General features: G+C 36.7%; 1 protein-coding gene across 2 annotated transcripts in view; it reads left to right on the top strand.

The window, feature by feature from the left end:
• The window catches only part of ldlrad3 (low density lipoprotein receptor class A domain containing 3), a 116,496-nt gene that overhangs the window by 57,261 nt on the left and 40,154 nt on the right, over positions 1-19,081 (top strand). For both annotated transcript variants that reach the window (XM_024281883.2, XM_024281882.2), the window contains exons 3-4: positions 948-1,073; positions 2,896-3,030. In XM_024281883.2, coding sequence (XP_024137651.1) covers positions 948-1,073; positions 2,896-3,030 — 261 coding nt within the window. The remainder of the gene's footprint in view (positions 1-947; positions 1,074-2,895; positions 3,031-19,081) is intronic.

Raw genomic sequence — 19,081 nt, forward strand, 5'->3', positions numbered from 1 at the left:
TAAAAGCTCAGAAAATTGTTTTTCATGGTATGGTCCCTTTAAAGTGATTGTTTATCTTGTATCAAAACCTGCAGTTCAGTGCTAAAAAAAATTATACATTTCATTTTTCCTTTCACACAGCTTTGCATTTGAAGGATTTATATTATTTTTTTAAATTACAATATATTGAATATTATATCTCAGTTTGGCCCATTTCCAATGTGTCTATCTCTTTACATATCCCAATAGTTGCATCAGTTTTAAGCTCATATCTGTACCTTTCTGTGCATTCAGGCTTTTTTTTTATACTTATGTGAATATCATTTCTCTGTAAGAACGAGCAGAAAAAAGGGCCCTGAGTTTCTATGTAAAACCAAGATCTCTAATCCTTCTCATGTACTTTATTGTGTTTAGTGCAGCTCAACAATGCTCTAACACACATCAGGGCTTTTATTTCTTAATGCATGTCTGTTTTGTTTTATTTACCTCCCGTTGCCGGGGGGGATTAGGTCGCGCTAAAAGCTCTGGGTTAGCACTAAACTGAGCATTAGCAGGTATTGATGTTCTACATTCTCGTCGCTCAGTCTCAGGCCTGTCTTTGGAGATAAGAGCCATGGCCTGCTTAGACTGATTGATGATGGGAGCCATGCAAACAACCTCCTGTCCAATTTGTTCTTTGTCTTTGTCTTTGCTTTTCCTTTTTGTAATCTTTCCTCTTCCTTGTTATAGTTATGAGAAGTGAAAGATAACCGACAACATGAGCTGAATATCAGATTTAGTATTAATTTGATTCTGTGAGAATGCAACCATACCACTGTCTGCGCCTTGAATATTAATAGTTGAGTGGTTTTCTACTACCATCTTCAATGGATCCAATGCATTATATAACCGTACAAGCCATTGTGTAGTGTTGGTTTCTAAAAATCGTCATTTTTCTGCTCTTTTCCCAACTCTTCATGTCCCCAAAGCTAAGGTGAAGTCAAAGTGTGGTCCAACGTTCTTCGCCTGTGCAAGTGGCGTTCACTGCATCATCGGAAGGTTCCGCTGCAACGGCTTCAGCGACTGTCCTGACGGCAGCGACGAGGACAACTGCAGTAAGTGTCTGTGCAGCCGTACATACACACGAGAACATCTGTTACAATCAGTAAATCTCCGTCATTTTAGAGATTCAGAACACTCAGATTATGAATCTTTATTTCTTTAAACGTTAATCATTTTAAACTCAACATCTCTTTGTAAATTTGATTACGGTGACAATTTTCTGACTTGTACAGTAGTGTCAGATTTTGGAAAGAAGTTACCTAATTTTTTTCAAAAGTTTGAACCGCAATAAAGTTTTTGTTTAATTTATTTCAGCTTTTGAGTCTCCGCCATGTTAAGAAACATGGTTTCATTTTGAAAATCACTTCTTCTAACATCTTTAAAATCATTTTCCTCTTATTTTGATTTGCTTACTAAGCATTCACACTATAAATAAATAAATTTAAAAAAGATAGCAGCTAAAGTTAACCTTGGAGAACCCCATGATGTACAGGTGTGAACGTCAGGCCCGCGAGATCATTTTATACTATTGTTATTATTGGCCCGGAGAAATGTAGCGCTGGTAACACTTCAACTACAGATCCCATAATGCAGCTCTTCCGCTACATTGGTGAACACTTCAGACAAATACGCACTTTGCTGCAAAATGTTTTTTTTTCTTTTAACATTTATTTTCAATTTATATAATTTTGACAGGATGTATTTTTCATTGTGAAAAAATAGGGTATTTAAGGTTTAAGTTGAATTATTCCGGAATAATATTTTCTCTCTAATTTTACTCATTTATGTTATAAAGATTAAGTTTTAGTTTGTTCAATAAAAATGTATCCAGTTCAGCCTCCGACCTTCAGCCTGTTTTGAATTTTGTCCCCCTGAGGAATCGAGTTTGACATGGAACCTCATTGAGTTAAATAATAGCACAAGAAAAGGAAAGAATCTATAGTAAAATGATATTTAAACTCGGTTTGTCAAAAATAAACCTTTCTAAAATAAATATTATTGTACTGCAGCTCAATTAAAATAAAAAGAATAATTAAAAAATAGGTTTATAAAACAGTCCATAAAAGATGGTTTTGTATATTTTTGATACAACAGTTTGTCTCTATCTGGAGGAAAAGTGTTATTCAAAAGTCAAAAGGAAAATAATGCAAAAATAGGAATTTTGTTACAAAAAGTAACAAAATTCCTTCTGATGGATTGTTTTGCATGAAATTGCACAATGCCTTTCAATCTGGAGCTTTACACTGAGGTATTTTTTGTTATTTAAGTGTGACCCCCTCACCTGCCATCTATGGGGGAGGATGTGAATTGGGCCAATCACTCGCCTTTGTCAGAGACGGTATTCTCTTTCCTGCGGCGCCGTGCTCACAAATCTAATCTCACTATTTAAATGGATCTGTGCTCCCTGCTCACAGCGCATACTGCGTCACCGCTGTGTAATTGTCTGGATCCTCTCACAAGATAATTACGCCTCCTTTTGTAGGAATGAGAACAAAGCCAGAAAAAGGCAAATATGTTCTTATGGAGAGTGGCGGTTTCTCTGCAGAAGGAGAAGTTCTTATCAAAAATCATCAAGCTAAAGCCTTACCAACAGTATTGATGCCTTTTCTGACACCGACAAAGCCCGTCAATCAATAACAGCATTTATCATATATATTTAAGTGTTGCCTCTGGCAAGTTTAGACTAACCAAACTTGACCTACATGGAGTCGAATAACTAAAAACGTGTTTCTTACATAGTACTTGTGAAGGATTTGCTCTTGCAGCAAAGCTGTTAAATCACATTGAGCCCTCCTCAAACAAGCTGTTACTTTGAGCCTAAACCTTTCCCGACAACACCTTAGGATGGTTGTTGACTCCTGACCTCCATTGCAGCAGGTAACCCCCTGGTGTGCTCGGAGACTCGCTTCAAGTGTCGGAACGGGCGCTGTGTGGACCGCAGCTTCCTGTGCAACGGACAGGACAACTGTCAGGACAACAGCGATGAAGAGCTCTGCCTGACAACAGCAGGTAAGAGGATCGACCGCATCCGCACAGGTACATTCTGTCAGTCTGAGTGGGAGGACGGTTGGGAATATGGAAGTGTTTCTTCAAAACACTGTAAATGGGAGCCATCCATGAGAGGCTTCAAACTACAGAAAACTATCCTCCATTAACATACACATCCATGACTCCAACATCAATCAATGTATCCATTAATATTCAATCATTTTATTTATATAGCACTTTTCATCAACGTGCTGTTTAACATCAGGTGCTGAACAAAAAAGACATTTAAGACATATAAGCATTAGTTAAAAAATAGTAAAGATTAATTCAAAAGTCATAAGACACATAAGATTAAAATAAGATTAAAAAAAAACAGGCTTAAAAATGAATTAACCACAAGAACATTACCACAGTGCCAACTCATCCCAGAGCAGCAATGGGGTCCACTTCACATCTGTGAAGCTGCAGTGTTGAACCTTAGTGAGGGCGGTATCCACGGCAACGACCCCAGACCAAACCAGCAAGCCCCGGCACACTGGGGTTAAAATCACATTAAGACATTAAATACATACTACATATGTAAACGAATAAAGTAGAAAAAATAAATAAATATAAAAAGTAACATATAATAAAACTATAAAAAAAATAATGTGTGTCTTGAGGACTGAAAGTGAAGCAGAGAAAGTAAAAAAATACAAATTGAAAATACTAAACATTATTATTTTCATTTGATAACAGTTTTAGGCTTATAGTTTTTCTCAATTTAAGTACGTTTTAAAATATAAACATTGTTTTTTCTTTAAATTGTCCGTATTTCAAGTTTATTTCATGGTCGTTCATCCTTTAAATTGCACACTGCTTTGTAATATTCTCCACAGTACTAAAACAATTAGCACATTTTGTTTTTTTTTTGTACTCAATCTTATATTTCTACTTTCTATACTTTCTTTTTATTTTAATTTATGCTTATTTTTTTTATTCACTTTAGATTGATTCTGATTTGAACACATAGATTTTACTTTAAAACTGATAATTTATTCACAAAAACATCTGTAATGACTCTTAAAATAAAAATAAAAAATACAATTTGTGAACGATTTTTAAAGGTTGTCATTTAAAAAAACTCTACTCAAGTCTTAGAGTGTTGTGGCTGTATAGGATTGCAGGAGAAATATATTTGTAAAGCACAATTTAACAAGTGCACCATTTAAACGACTTTATTGGCAATCATAATTTTTTATAGTCTTCCAAGTTAGCTTCAAAATCCAATTATGCCAAATGAAGATGATGTCTTCTATTAGGGTTTAAAGGGGAGGAAATGGGAGAGTGTGTCATTTACTATTACTTTACCAGCATTTTCCCCACATAAAGTTACACACAATGAAATAGTGGCGTCGTTATTCTGATAATCAGGCAGCGTATGCTGGCTGATTATCAGAATAACGACGCCACTATTTGCTGCTGTGCACGCTCATATGCGCACGCTCATATGCGTGCACAGCAGTCAGCCTCTGTCAAAACTTCAACTTTACTTCCACCAGCAATCCAACCACTTCTGCAGTCCAATCCTGCTGCACCTGCAGCACAGCCCCAGGCATCCAAATGTGAACCTCTGAAAAAGTTCAGATATTTATACAGAATATGTGTCTGTCTCTTTTCCCCGTCGAGGTGGCTCAGCTGTGCAGATTAATGCCATAGTAATAAAAAATATATATAGACTGTTGGAAATAACAGAATAGGCTCAGTGGATGAGATTCCTCTGGTTTTTAGAATCAAAATGATAATTCTGGCACTGGTTCACTTAAAGTGGACCAGAGTTTGTTTCTCCCAATAATCTAGAACATATTTTCAGTCTGAATCTCCCTAAGTGGACCGATCCGGGACCAGGAACCGCTTTGAACCGTCTTTTGAGGTGGTCTCGCTTCGTTTCCAATCAGAATCAGACTGAACCAAAATCTCCACCAGAGTCAGAGATTATGGGATATAAACAGAGAAGCGAAACAGCAATGAGACACAGCAACTTATTGGAATGTGTTTGATGAATGCCGGGTCATTAAAACAGCTTTTAACGTGATACACGTTGCCTCTCACACTGTTTTCTCGTCCATCTATCTATCAGAAACACTTATTAGGGTCCTTTCATAGCTGTCGTCTCCTCAGTAATCGTAACATGGCTCCAACGTTCCAAAATTCAAAATTGATCAGTGAAATAAAATGTTTGAATAAGTGAACCCACCCAACAAGTATTGCAAAACATTATTTTTTGTTTACCTCACCCTCGTAATTCCTGGCCAATGACTGAAGAGGTCTTTAGTCACATGGTTTTGATTCAAAACAATGTAGTTTGGTTGATGCCGATCTAAATACAGACCAAAAACAAGGTTTAGGACTCAATCTGGACCAAATTAACCGGACTTGGTCCAGACCAACGGCCTTTTCCAGTCTGATTACATCCTAACACAGCAAACATCTAAACGTGGACGGAAAATCTGGTTTAAACTTTAATTTGTCTTTCACTGGCAACCTAACGCACGCTCTTTGAGCTAATATTTCAACCGTTTATGAAATTTACATAACAGCTTTTCACTAATATGCAACACTTCCATATACTGTATATACAACTCTTGACTATCCTTAATGTCGCAAAGCTGCTTTTCTCAGCTTCTAAATCATTTGGAATTACGTGATTTGAGTAAATGGTTAAAGAGTTATGGGGATTCAGAGAACATCAATACTGGACCAGAACCTCTGGCATTAAAGGGTTAAAGCTGACACTTTGATGAATTTTTCCTCGGTTTTAAAAACATCAAATTATGTTTTGCAAGAGTTAAATGTTCTCCTAAAAACTCCTCAAATCGAAGTCTGAAAAGCTGAAGCTTCTCCCCTTTTATTTATCTCGTCTTAATTGGTAAACGCAGAAAAATGTTGATTTTTATTTGTTCTCTGTTGGGAAGCGAGAGAAACAGAGAGGCGTTCAATTTTTAATTACAAGCCGAAGCTCCCAGACTGTACAGCTCAATGCAGACTCAGAATGCTGACTTGAACTATACGGTGATGCAGAAATATCGATCCATGTGTGTCCACTGCACTCTCTATCATGCGTGTAAAGAGACTTTCTGCTTGTGTGGGAGAATCTTACTCTTAAAGCAATTAAAAAGTTACTTTATTTTGCATTTTAAAGTTATTTTTGCTGCCTTTCCTCACCAGATATGACTGAAAAGTTTTTACCGTTGTGCTTCTAAAGAAGCAGATCTAGCAACCCCTTCTATGAGGAAAGGAGACATTATTAGTCTTTTTAAAACTCTGATACATTATCTCATAAAATGTTGGTGCTGCACATCAGTATGGATTCAGTTAAGATCTGCGGAGTGGCTCATAATGCACCGTACTGCTGGCTCTGAGTGCAGCTATTTATCTCTGTATCCCACATAGAGATCGTTCCTGCCTAGGAGCTGTTTCATTAAAAATCCTGTTAACACCGAGAGGTTTTGCAGAAAACTTCCCCCTTTTTAAAAAAGTTTTACAAAGTTTTATCTGTTTCTTATCAGAGAGCGCAGATATTTTGTAATATCCGGCAGAGCCTGCACACAAGTGTTTCATCGCCGTATGCTTGACATCTCCTGTCGACTTTTCATGGTTTTGTTCACTGTATGTGCGGCAATGACCTGGAAAACCTGTGATGAATTTGCTTTGATTTTCAAGCCTGATGAGTTAATTTTTCTCTATGTATTTTGAATAAGTCCCTGTAGTTTCAGCAGTGCTGCTGTTGACTCGCAGTGGCCTCACTCGGCTCACATTTTGCCTCTTCACATAATAAGCAGAGACCTGCCGATGACAGATAAGACATGTAATATCTACTCGCAGCCACCTGAGCATAACATCTCCTTCACTTTCCTCTTCTGCCACACTTCCTCTGTGGAACTGTTCCCCCTTTTTATTCATAATTACCTCCTTCTGTGTTTCCACGTTTGCTTCAGCTATTAGCAGCGTCCGCTGAGAGCTCGGCTCGCTGTCTGCCAGAGGACTGATTATTATGGTTTTAAGATATGATGATTTGGTTATTCTTCCCCGAGGTGTCAGGGAAGAAAATTCTCACAAACACCATCCATCTTTTGGGATTTTGACATTATTATTTAATGATATTTTTAAATGTCTGGTCAATGCAGTTGAATCACCAAAAGAGCAGCAGAGCTCTGCCGTGATTGTTTAAGGGTTTTTTATTATTATTTAGGTGGTAATTGATTTCTGAAATCTAGAAAAGAAAATTGTCAAACTGTAAAGTAGCAAATCCACTTTTCTATGAATAGATTTGCTGGTGCAATTGACGGAATGTGAAAACTGGGAAGAAACAAAAAGCGCTGCATTAATATTAGATAGTAAACAAGAAATGTAGAGTCTGGATTAATAAATAGCAAAATGGAGGAGAGATGAGCTGTTTGGTAGTGATAGGCTCAGAGGTTTGTGGGTAAAGTACAGTAATGCCTTAGACACAGACAACTGACCCAAATGGGTGCTTCGTGTTTTGGGTTGTGCAGGCCCGTGGAGGGTTGTAGCCGCAACTCAAGGGGAGTTTAGGCGAATCTCACAGTTTTCTTGAGGCTCAACCTCAAGAGATGTCATGAAAATAGAATGGATTATCTTACCTGTGGTTCTGGATTTTCAGGACTTCTGGGGTTGACGGTATTTTAAGACGCATCGTCAATGAATCGTCTATTTTTGAAATTATGTCATACATAAAGGCAAAGAACTATAAAGCGCATTAACCCTTGTGCCATGCTAAGCATGTTTGCATTAAAAGTCATCTGGACTCCACAAGACAACGCACTAAACTTTTTGTTTTTTCAAGGATTTTCTATCTTCACTGGAGTCCGTGACAGACATGAATCCTGAGCACCATGGACCTCTAAAAATCCCTTCGACATCAGTAAACCCAACCAGTATTCATGGATTCAGCGTGTCCCCCATGAATAAGGAGGAATACTATATTTACAGGATTTATTATTCTTTGCCAGAAGACTGCGAGATGCAAGTAAGAATGCAGCAGACAAGAGGACAAAACTTTCGGTTTTGGATCTTGACTTAGGAGAAGGTTTTGGATCTTGAGTTAGGAGAAGCGCTGGTCGGACGCTTGCTGTTGTTGTAAAACCTTTCTGCCAATAAATTTGTTACTTCGTGTGACAATATTTGTGTGTCCATTCCATTTTTCTTTGGACCTACGAACAGAAATGGTACCAGTTTGTCCTGCTTATCAGGTTCATTTTGTAATGGAAACGCTCAAAAGTCCAGTCCGGTCAGAACCGCTCAATGGAAACGATGCTCAAGTGATCTACAACTTTTATATTTCATGTAGGTAACCTGCGTGCCCCATACAAGTTTACCCCCTTTCAACCACAGACACCCCGTATCCACCTGTTAGGATAAACCGGAGAAGACGAGTTTTGTATCTCCCTCGGCGACACGTGTAGAAGCTACTTTTCCCTTCTTCCTCTGGTTTAAGGGATCGAGCGCAGCATAGAAGAGCATGTTTGTATCTGGGACCAAGTGTGGTGGAAGTGCCACCACAGGACTCCCACTTCAGCCTGATGACTGTGGGACCTCGCTGAACACAAGAGAGCCATTCTCTTATCCAGAGCGCAGGCACACGAGAGCAGAACGTGTCCTTCAAACAGACTCACAATGACTTTTAGCGCATCTGACAGACTTTTCTGCTAAATAATTTGCCAAAAAAACCCTACAATGCTGCAGTCTCGGAACAATGCAGTGACCTTCACTGACGGTCAAAATGTTGATGAGTTTAAGGGACAAAAGGAATGAGCACATATGATGAATTAAAGCTGATTTTTTTTTTTTTTTTTTTTTTTAGCAAAGTAATTGGTTCTAAAGTAATCATCAGGCTCTCTCATTACCCAATAATTATACAGGGACTGAAAGTATCAGGTGGCAGAGTGGCTGAAAAGACTGTATTAATGGTTTACGCTCACATGTCCTCAGTCTCAAAGAAGATTCTTCTGCATCTTTTTTCCTTAAATAGAGCTTTGAAGTAAGAAAGCTCAGCAGTGTGTGGACGTGTAAGTGCTGGGAAGGTAAAAAAAAGAAAAAAAGAGGGGCCAGAGGATGATGTGAGGGCTTCAAACACTCAACTGGCTTTGTGGGTTTTATAGATAAGGCATCCTTTGTGTAGTCATGAGCATCAAAGGATTGTTTTTGTGTGTGTGTGTGTTTTTGTTTCTGGACATACAAACTTTGTGAAGTTATGGCTATCATTCTACATCCTAAAAAATGTTTTTTCTTTCTTTTTAATCTTTTGAAGATTACTCAATCACTGCTAAACAACAAATTAATCTTGAAAAAAGGGATAGGTTGTAATAAAAATCCTCTTTGAAACCTGATAGTATTAGTTAATACTAGGGCTGTGAAAGTTGGTGCATTAACGCACGCAATTAATAAATCATAATTAATGCTTTAATATTTATTTTTTATTTTGGGATGGGGACCTACATGAATTTTCCACAACGAGCACCCACATTGTCTAAAAATTGCGGAAACTCTGCGGTTCTCCGCGAAAGTCCCGCCCACAAACGTCGCAGAAGGCGAGCAGTTCGGAGTAGACAGACACACCTCCACCTGTATAGATTTGATTCAATTCAATTAATTTATATAGCCTTAAATGATAAATCCTGGTCAAATAAAACTCTTAAGTTTCTGACCGTAGAATTAGAGGTAATATTTACACCATCCAAGGAGACTATCTGATCTGAGAGAGCATCTCTCAGGTGTTTAGTGCCCATTATAATGACCTCAGTTTTTTCTGGGTTTAGGAGGAGGTAATTAATCATCATCCAGGTCATATGGTCTCTGATGCAAGAATTCAGTTTCTCTAGGTGGTCATTCTGGTCTGGTTTAATGGATAAATACAACTGTGTATCATCTGTGTTTCCTGATTATGTTTCCTAAGGGCAGCATGTAAAGCATGAACAGGATGGGCCCTAAAACAGAGCCTTGAGGAACTCCGTAGCTAACTCGAGTACAATGAGAAGACTGTCCATTTACGTGAACAAACTGGTATCTATCAGATAAGATTCCAGTCGAGCCAACCTGAAATCCAGCTGGATCAAACTTCTCCCCAAAAAAAAAAAAAAATCTTAGTATTTTTCACAAGAAAATTTATGAAAAAAAAATTAAATAAGGAAAAAATTCCAGGAAAAATATTAAATAGACAGCAGTACTCTTAGGAGAGAAATTCTTATTATTTTGGCTCCCTGGTAGCTTTAGCCAAACAGGCAGACTGAAGCCACGAAAGAAAGATCACATCATGGAGCTGTGAGGTTTGGGTTGTTCTTGTATCAACAGGAATATATGTGGCCCAAAGAAACTGTGACTTTTACCTGCATTTTTTTGTATTTTCATTAAAAAAACATGTTGATTTGTTTGTTTGCAAATTTTATTTTTGTGTTTTCTATAAAGTTACACCTAAAACTTTCATTCTACGTTGTAAAAACACTCTGTTAAACATTTTTGGGGTTTCCACAGCAAAATAAATCCAATTTTTCTAGACGGAATTTTCTGTTTTTGCATGATTTTATGTCTAGTGTGTGAATACAACGTGAAAAAAGGACTAAACAAAGGTAGTGTTACATAGGTGCAGTTTGCCGATTAATGATATTAAATAAGCAAGCAGGTAGTCTCTCAAATTGAAAATACAGAAGTAAATTCAAAAGAAGACAAAAAACTGAGTTTAAATGTACAATTTTGCATATAATTTCATATTATGATTATTTGCAAATAATAAGTGGCTGGCAAATACTGTAACAAAAATGATTAATCGCAATTAATCACGATTCATTTTTTCCAGATTTGCGATTAATTAGGTAATTTTTTTAATCGATTCCCAACCCTAGTTAATGCATTTACATGCATGACGGGTTCCCTTTATTTTCAGACCCAAACCAGGAGGGTGAACCAGAGAGCAGATGAGCACAACACGGTTTTGACATGCAAGCAGGAACTTTTATGACAGACGGCAATTAATCTGAATATTTAAAAATGTATATATTTCAATACGAGAAAAACCCAACACTTTTGATCAAGCCGTCAGATGTCCTCAGTGTCATCATTGGCCTGCAGATCCTCACAACTGTCAGTCAAAGCAAGATGCTGGGCACTAAGCTGCCACAAAACATTAGTCAGTGATGAGTATAATGTCAAAACACTGGCAGCTCACATCACCCCTGACCCTGATGGGTGTTGAACTCTGTAAATCAACACAGTTTGAGGCTGACAGAAATTAAATATTTGCAACATTTGTTATTTTTTTCCCTCAGAATCATAGATGTTCAAATAAATCAACCAACTATTTTTTTTTTTTTTTTTCGACTTGCCTTCAGGGCAGAAGTTGTTTTGAAATTGTCTAGAAAAATGTTGATAGCTGAAACTCTGGATGCTTTTAGGTGTCCTTTTCTTCGGCGTATATTTACAAACTGCTGTCTGTCCTCACCAGCAGAGCGCTAACCTTTGGTTTGCAGCGAGCGTGAATTCTAAGACGGCAAATCCCTGGTTTCAAACAGGAAGGATGCTGTGCTCCCACAGTCTAATCTGCAGCCTTCTATTTGTTGTTTCCTCCTAAGGCTGTGCAAGTGTAAGTGCTCTGCAATGGATTCATTGGCAATGCATCTTCTGTTTTGCATAAGCACTTTTCATTTAACAACTTGTTATCTCAGCCTTCTTATTTACTAAAGCCAGCCTCATTCAGAAAAGGTTTTGCACACCGTGACACCTCGCAGAATTCTTGGGTCTTTGTTACCATCACCAGCAAATAACAATATTCATCGGTGGTCTAATTTATAAGTTCATTAGTATTTAAGCTTAGTCAGCATTCACACTATAGTGATTCTCCTGCTCCTTTCCGTACGTTTTCACCAAGTTAAAACTCAATCACAGTTTCAACAATTTCAGCATATTGCTGTCAAAACGTTCAGCTTGTTCAGGACATTATTGCTTTTATTTTTGGTATTCATAAACTTTACAGTTTTGAAATATTGAGCAAAATATGCCCCATAGGAAATAAATGAGAAAATCTTCAAATGTCAACATTTTAAGTAGATTAGCAACAAGCTTTTAAATATATATTCATAGGCTATGTTTTCATCTTTTATAGTAATTTTAAAAAAATGAGTTTACTTAATATTTTAGCAACAGGCTAATGTTTTTTGCTAATTTGTTATCTACTGGGGATTTTTAAGCTAATTTTGAGTTTAGCTTCTATCTTAGCAACATTTAATGTTTTTGGCTAATTTGGTTTACGGAAGAATTTTATACAATTTTGGAGTTGAGCTAGTAATTAGGTAATCTGCTAGCTTTTCTGGCTAATTTGGCATCTACTGAGGTTTCTTATGCTAATTTGGAGTTTAACTATATTTTAGCAACATGCTAACGCTTACGGCTAATTTATTATCTACTGAGGTTATATGTTAATGGAGTGTTTAGCTTCTATCTTAGCAACAGGCTAATGTTTTTGACTAATTTAGAATACTGAGGAATTTAAAGTTTTTTTGGAATTTAGTTAGTATTTAAGCAACAAGCTAGCTTTTTTGGCTAATTTAGAGATTGGTCATATTTAATTAACAAACTAAATATTTCTGCAAAATTTTCATTAATTAGAGATTTTTAATCAATTTTACCACCCATTTTTCAGAAATTTAGATCGACTTCATCTTTTTTCATAGTTCTTTAATAAAATTTCCAGTTTTTTAGCAAATGTAACATTTTGCAAATAGATTTTGCATCCACAGCAAATCCCTTTGGCAATTAAAGTAAATTTCATCAACATTTTCAGCCAAAAGCTTCAGCATCTTTAGCGACTATTTTCAGCAAAAGCATTCACACTAGCATTATCACAGGTAATGCAACTTATCTAGTTCTGAATTGTTTTGGTTGGTTAATGTCTGCTGTTAAACAAATATTTAAGGTTTTCTGGAGTCGAATCCATCGTTATGATTTTGGGTGTAGATGCAGACGTGTCCACCTGCTCATGTCAGCATTGCTCTGAAAGCTGGCAGAAAGTGAGTGGTGTGGGAGGGGAGCGTGAAATGGCGGAGGGGGATATAATGACCGTAGACTGAGGTGTGGGAGTAGAATGTAATGGTGCCAGTTTATCAGAACCAACTCGCACTTGACAGGCACAAATAGGAACGGTGGGTGGGGATGGTGTTTTGAACTGTAGAAAACTTTCAGTTTTTTTTTTCTTTTTTTGGGTGGCCTGAGGCACATTAACAAAGCAGTGGCATGGGAGTCTTGTTCAAGCTGCTCGCGAGATGATGTTAGCTGCTGCCGGCAATATTGAACAGAGCGATTGTAGCTTCCTGTTTTTGTGTTTTCCTGATTGTAGATATCATCGTGTCCTACTTGTGTTTGGTCTGTATTTGTATGTCAAAGTAAATAATGTGGGTTATATTTGCCGATCTAGCTGTTGTGTGCACTCAGTCGACAATAAACGTGTTTTTGTTTTATCCGTTGTCATGTCCTCACATTCTCTCCCACTTACCAAGGCTAAGTGTCAGTCCTTTGAGAGTTGTTGTTCAAGAGCATCTTACTATTGCCTATAGCTACAGGGGTGGAGTGGGTGGGGGGGTTTGATTGTCACCCTAGGGATCAGAGTCTGCATGATTCATCCTTGTCCTTGTCTGTAGACCAGTCGGCCGTCCCCAGCTCAGGCTCCTGTAAATTTACAGCCTTTGCCTGCCGAACAATCCTCCTCTTATCACCATGGTGACGCAGGTCAAGTGACGACCAGCAGCAACAGACTTGGGCAGGAATTTCACTGCAAACAAAAGCTCTACTGTTTCTGGTGGGCAGAGTTTTACAACTTTGATTTAGCAATGAAACAGAAATGTATTCAATCTTTCAGTCAAAAAAAGAAGTAAATAAGAATTGTGTTGGACAGTGAGGGTTATCCTATATTGATGTTGGAATTATTAATGAACGGGTGTAGCTGTCTGTCTCCTAAAATCTCCCTCCATGTTGCTGCTTTCAGGCAAGTTTTGAAAAATACACAGTGAAGCTTGTTTGACAACAAAGTAAAAAGGTAAATCAGCGAATGCCTCGAAACGGAGTTTATTCCAAATGTGTCGTAAGACTGTCAAGGATGGGTAGCTTCAATTATACCATCCAGCTGTTCTTTTCCCTTTTTGGATTTTTGATGATGTTTACTTTGTGGATTAAGAAATGCAAATGTTTATATATCAAGCTTATTTAATTAATGAGTAAAATAAGTTTGGCTTTTTCATATTTAAGCTCATTCGTGGCATTTCTGGGACGTGGAAAGGATTTTAAGTCTGCCACGGACATCAGTGAAGATAAAAAATCCTTGAAAAAAAGAAGTTCATTGTCATTAGCTAGAAGTAGCTCATAGATTTTCTCTCCAAACGTGTTGTTTGCATTGAGGGAAGTTAAGGCTGGCTTAAACCGTCACACTTCACTGCTGCTCCATCTGCACCTGAATGCCTCCACACTCTTAAAGTTTAGATGACGGCTATCAAAATGCAAAGATGTATGAAATGAATGAACACTTTGACTGAGGTCCCCCGCATCTTCTGCTGCTAAAGTATTATGACCGTTTAGGAAACCTTTTGAAAGAACCCAGATTCCCACTGAGGGCCATGTTACTATCATAGACGTATATATATCACTGGACATACTGACCCCTCCCCCCTCACGTTCCAAATAGAAAGTACCTGCTGGTTCCAAGAAGACAAAATTCCATAAATTTCTATCAAGAAATAAACAGTTATTTGTCAGAATAAGCATTCTTAACATTTTTGTGCTAACTTAAATTTATTTTCTTTATCACAAGTTATAAACTGACCAATCAAATGCCTCAGTAAAAGCATGTGTTGCCCCACCTCAAATGTTTGATTGATAGATTCTTCCAAGCCGCTTTCAGTGGAAGGGGTGTGGACATCAAACGATCTCACTTATGATTGGCAACTGTGGTTACCATAGAAACAGGACTCAGACCACCTCTGACCAGTCACTGTCGACCAAATATGTTCAAAAAAGGTTATTGTTTATTCTTTTTTTTGGCCTGAGAATAAACTCTAGAGGGCTAGAGTGACTAAATGGTGACTTAATTGGCTTCATTTAGCTTTTTTTTTTTTTAACAGGGTTCGTCACATCTGTGATATTTATCTATGGTTACTATAAGCCTAACAAATAAATACATGAAACCAGTGCCACTTTAAAAATTCCATTATTATTTTTATTCATTTAACTTAAATCTTCAATCTCTTCAAGGTCATTGCAGAAACTTTGATTGCTTTGCTTCAAAGTTAACAAAGAAAGTAACTTTCTTCAAGGAACTTGAGATTGAAATATAATCACCTATAATGGCTCTCCTTCAATTTCATGCTATTTTTTTCATCATTTCTTACACAAAGTCTGGCCAATTTTACCCAAAATTTGAAGAAAAGCCTCTTCATGATTAGAGCTGAAATTGTAAAATAATTAGCTAGAGTACCGAGCTTTCTATTAAAAACGTTTTATTGGATAGCTTTGATGAAGCTTTGAGACGTCTTGACACAATAGTTTTATGAAATGGTTATCTTTCCAGAGCTCAGTTTCTTTTCTTTCTCACTCTTTTTTATGATCATATTATTTTTTCTTCAAGCATGTCTAAAGCAACCATCCGCACAGAGGGCTGCAGAGCCTCTTAATTGTGTTATAGCCGGCTGGAGTCAGTTTTCACAAGGGCAAAGGAAAAACGCCAAATTTATTAAATCAGTTGGATTAAAATTTTGATTTATTAATCTAATAGGACATTAGTTTTCCTTTTTTTTATTTCCAACTGTGTATTTAATTAAAAGGATCACACATGAATAGTAATAAGTAAAAAGGATTTAGGAACATTACTGCCTTTCAGAATAGCTTTTTCTACAGAAATGCATTTGGTTGTGTTATTCTCCTAAATATGGTCAAATTGCTAAACTATTAGCTGAAATAATAGAGAGAAACAGATCAGCCAATTTCCATCACATCACCAATAATCAATGAAAACTTCAGTAAGATAATTAACCTAAGGGTTTTGTAAGCCAGAAAGGGTGAAAAACAGAATTAAAAATGTTGAGAGAGCACCAGTCATCTATAGAGAATTAACACCATTAAAAAAAATTAAGATTCTACTATTTTCATAGCAAAAAACACAATGGTCTTGTCCTGTTAAAGTTCAAAGGATAAAAATTCCCATGAATGCAGCAGGAGTAAGTCATACCTGTAACGCTACAATTTAGTTAGTCTTGGAAAAAAATATTTTTCAGACCTCTACAAAAAATGTAAAAATGTGTCTGCCTTAATCATCAAATTTGTATCATTACCAGCTAAATATAAGTTGGACTGATGTAATACACTCTAGCTGATAAAAGGGAAAAATGCCTCATTCTAATTTACGTTTTAAATTGTCAATGTATTTTTCTTTTAAATTTGTTACTAAAGACAGTTGCAGTCAGTCCTCTTTACCACACTGTGTTGAATTTTAGGAAAATCCAGCCATTTTGAAAAACCGTGATGACATCACTATTACTAACACAACTCCCTGTTTGTTTATCTGAAGATTAATGAAACCCCAAACTGTGTGAAAGCACCCAATGACTCCAATTCAGAAAACAAAAAACTCACACACACAAAACAGATACACACCAGACCAAGGGTCTCAACAACATTATCTGTTAGCTTCAACCTAAACTATTCTAAACCATCCACATTTAATTCTCCAGGTGAAGGATTACCATATGGTCCAGTATTTGAAAGACAGACGTTAAGACTTAACAAGTTCTGACATGTTGGAAAGTGGGATGCAGTGCAGTAATGTGAGTCTCAGGATCTTTCAGAAATGCCAAATGAAGGGAATCTTCTATAAAATGAAGCAAAAAGAAGAATACCCTGGAGTGAGAAAAAGAGAGATTGGATGCCAGATAATGAGAAATATTACACGAGATGAAAGAGGTAAGGGGAAGATTAAGGATGAATATAAGGACCCAAAAAATAATAAACAAAAATAAAATCAAGGCACAAAGGAAAGGACGATTAATAGAAAAGGGATTACCACTGAGGAAATGAAATCAAACTCTATGGGTTCATCTGGAATCTAAAAATACAACACGAAGATGATCGACTCAGAAGCACAAAAAGGGATTAAACCAGTAAACTGTAAATGGTCAACGGTGAAATGAAAAGCGTTGAGAAGAAAGAAAAAGAACATAAAAGAATGTTAGAAAGCAGAAGCCAAAAAGCATAAATGTTCTCTGCAATCTGGTCATGATGAAGAGGTTAAAGGAAATCACAAAGGAATGATCAGGATCCTTGAATTTAGAGAAAAACAGACACGTTGAACCGAATTGGCATGTTAAACTGGAAATGAGACGATACTGGTGAAGTGAAAAAGTAAAATGTCAAAACATTTCCAAGAGACTTGATGACAGAAGAATGAAGGCAGGAAATTACTGACAAACTCACTGACAAAATACTGAATCGATTCAATTCAAACAAGTATTTGTTGAGTTACCTATTTACCTATTTTGCTAGATAAATTCATTACTCATTAATCCATTTTTCTAAAACCCAACCCAACACATTGCACAAGAATTCCTGAGGAAATCTATAAAATCTCTCTCATGTCTTATACTTTCTTACTATTGTGATAAACCGTTCAATCATGGTATTAATGTACTGTAAAAAAATTGGATCAATTAACAAAAGTTCTGGAATTTGTTATATTTATGGTCAGTTTTTATGAAATTAAATTTTTGAGTTGAGTAAACCGTTGACAAATTTTGATCTGATAAAAACTAATAGTTTTAAATGTAACAAATTGCATAACTTTTGTTAATTGATGCAATGTTGCACTTTTTCAGTGATAGAAGTTTTAATTTCAATATCTTTTTGTTGCTCAGAAAAGTGTCTACTGTTTTTTGATGTGGTAAATTACAACATTTTGGACCTGATGTTTTTTTAAAGTTGTATTTTCATCTTTTACTGTAGCACAATATCACAAATTTAAATAAAATACCTCAAAAATACCTCTTTTTGGTGAGAATTTCCAGAAATGGGACAACTTGATTAAAGTGAGTTGATAACCGGGTACAACTATACAAAACATGTCACGTATGTGGCCTAAGAATGAATTCTAACTCAAAACTTTCAAGAAGTCCATGCAAGATCTATGCAGGACAACTTCAGTGCAGTCATTTAGGGGAAATGTATTGTTAATTTTTAGATTTTCTCACATTTTGACATTTTGACTGGTCCAATCAGTTGAAACTCAATACTAGCATTAACCTTTTTTTCTGTTTTGGTACTTTGCTCCCATCTCCACCCTCACCTCTTCCCTGTAAATGTAACTTCCTGTCTTACTTCCCCATCTTCGTTCCCAGCCCTCTCTTCCTCTGGCAGGATGTGTTTCTTTCAAATCCACAAGGATAAAGCAAAATACTTGGCATTTCATTTCATCTTTTTTCCCCCTGCAGTTTTTCCTTCCATCACATTCTTATCATCATCGGTCTCGCTGTCTCTTTCTCATCCATCCTGTCTCTTTAGATATTTTTTTACTGTTTGATTTTGCCATGAACAGACCCAGTAGAGCAAAGTGTCTTGACCCACGCTGTGCTTTCAGACAGCCTGGGGACAGAAAGACAAAATGAGCAAACTATAGAATGAACAATAAAAGGAGATTTCTAATCAATTTTCAGCCTGTGATGCTCCAATTCAGCCTTCTTTTGGTAGAATATGCACGAAGTACAGCTGCAGGACAAATATATATAAACCTATGTACATATTTAAAGTGAGCTGCTGGCTACGTTGAATTTAATTTAAACAGACACAAGTTTGAGAAAAACTACAAAATGCGTCATTATAGTGCAGAAGCTCTTCTCTTCAACATTTTCTTTTACTGTAGGACCTAAAGCCCAATTAGAACTTTAAAGGGATTGTCTGAGCAACAAAATTTTAACATTTAGTTATAGCTAGAACCAACAAATGTTTTCAGTGTAGTAGGGAACAACATAGCCTCACGCCGGGTTCACACCGG

Source organism: Oryzias melastigma, linkage group LG6 (genome assembly GCF_002922805.2).
Source record: "Oryzias melastigma strain HK-1 linkage group LG6, ASM292280v2, whole genome shotgun sequence".
Lineage (NCBI taxonomy): Eukaryota > Metazoa > Chordata > Actinopteri > Beloniformes > Adrianichthyidae > Oryzias > Oryzias melastigma.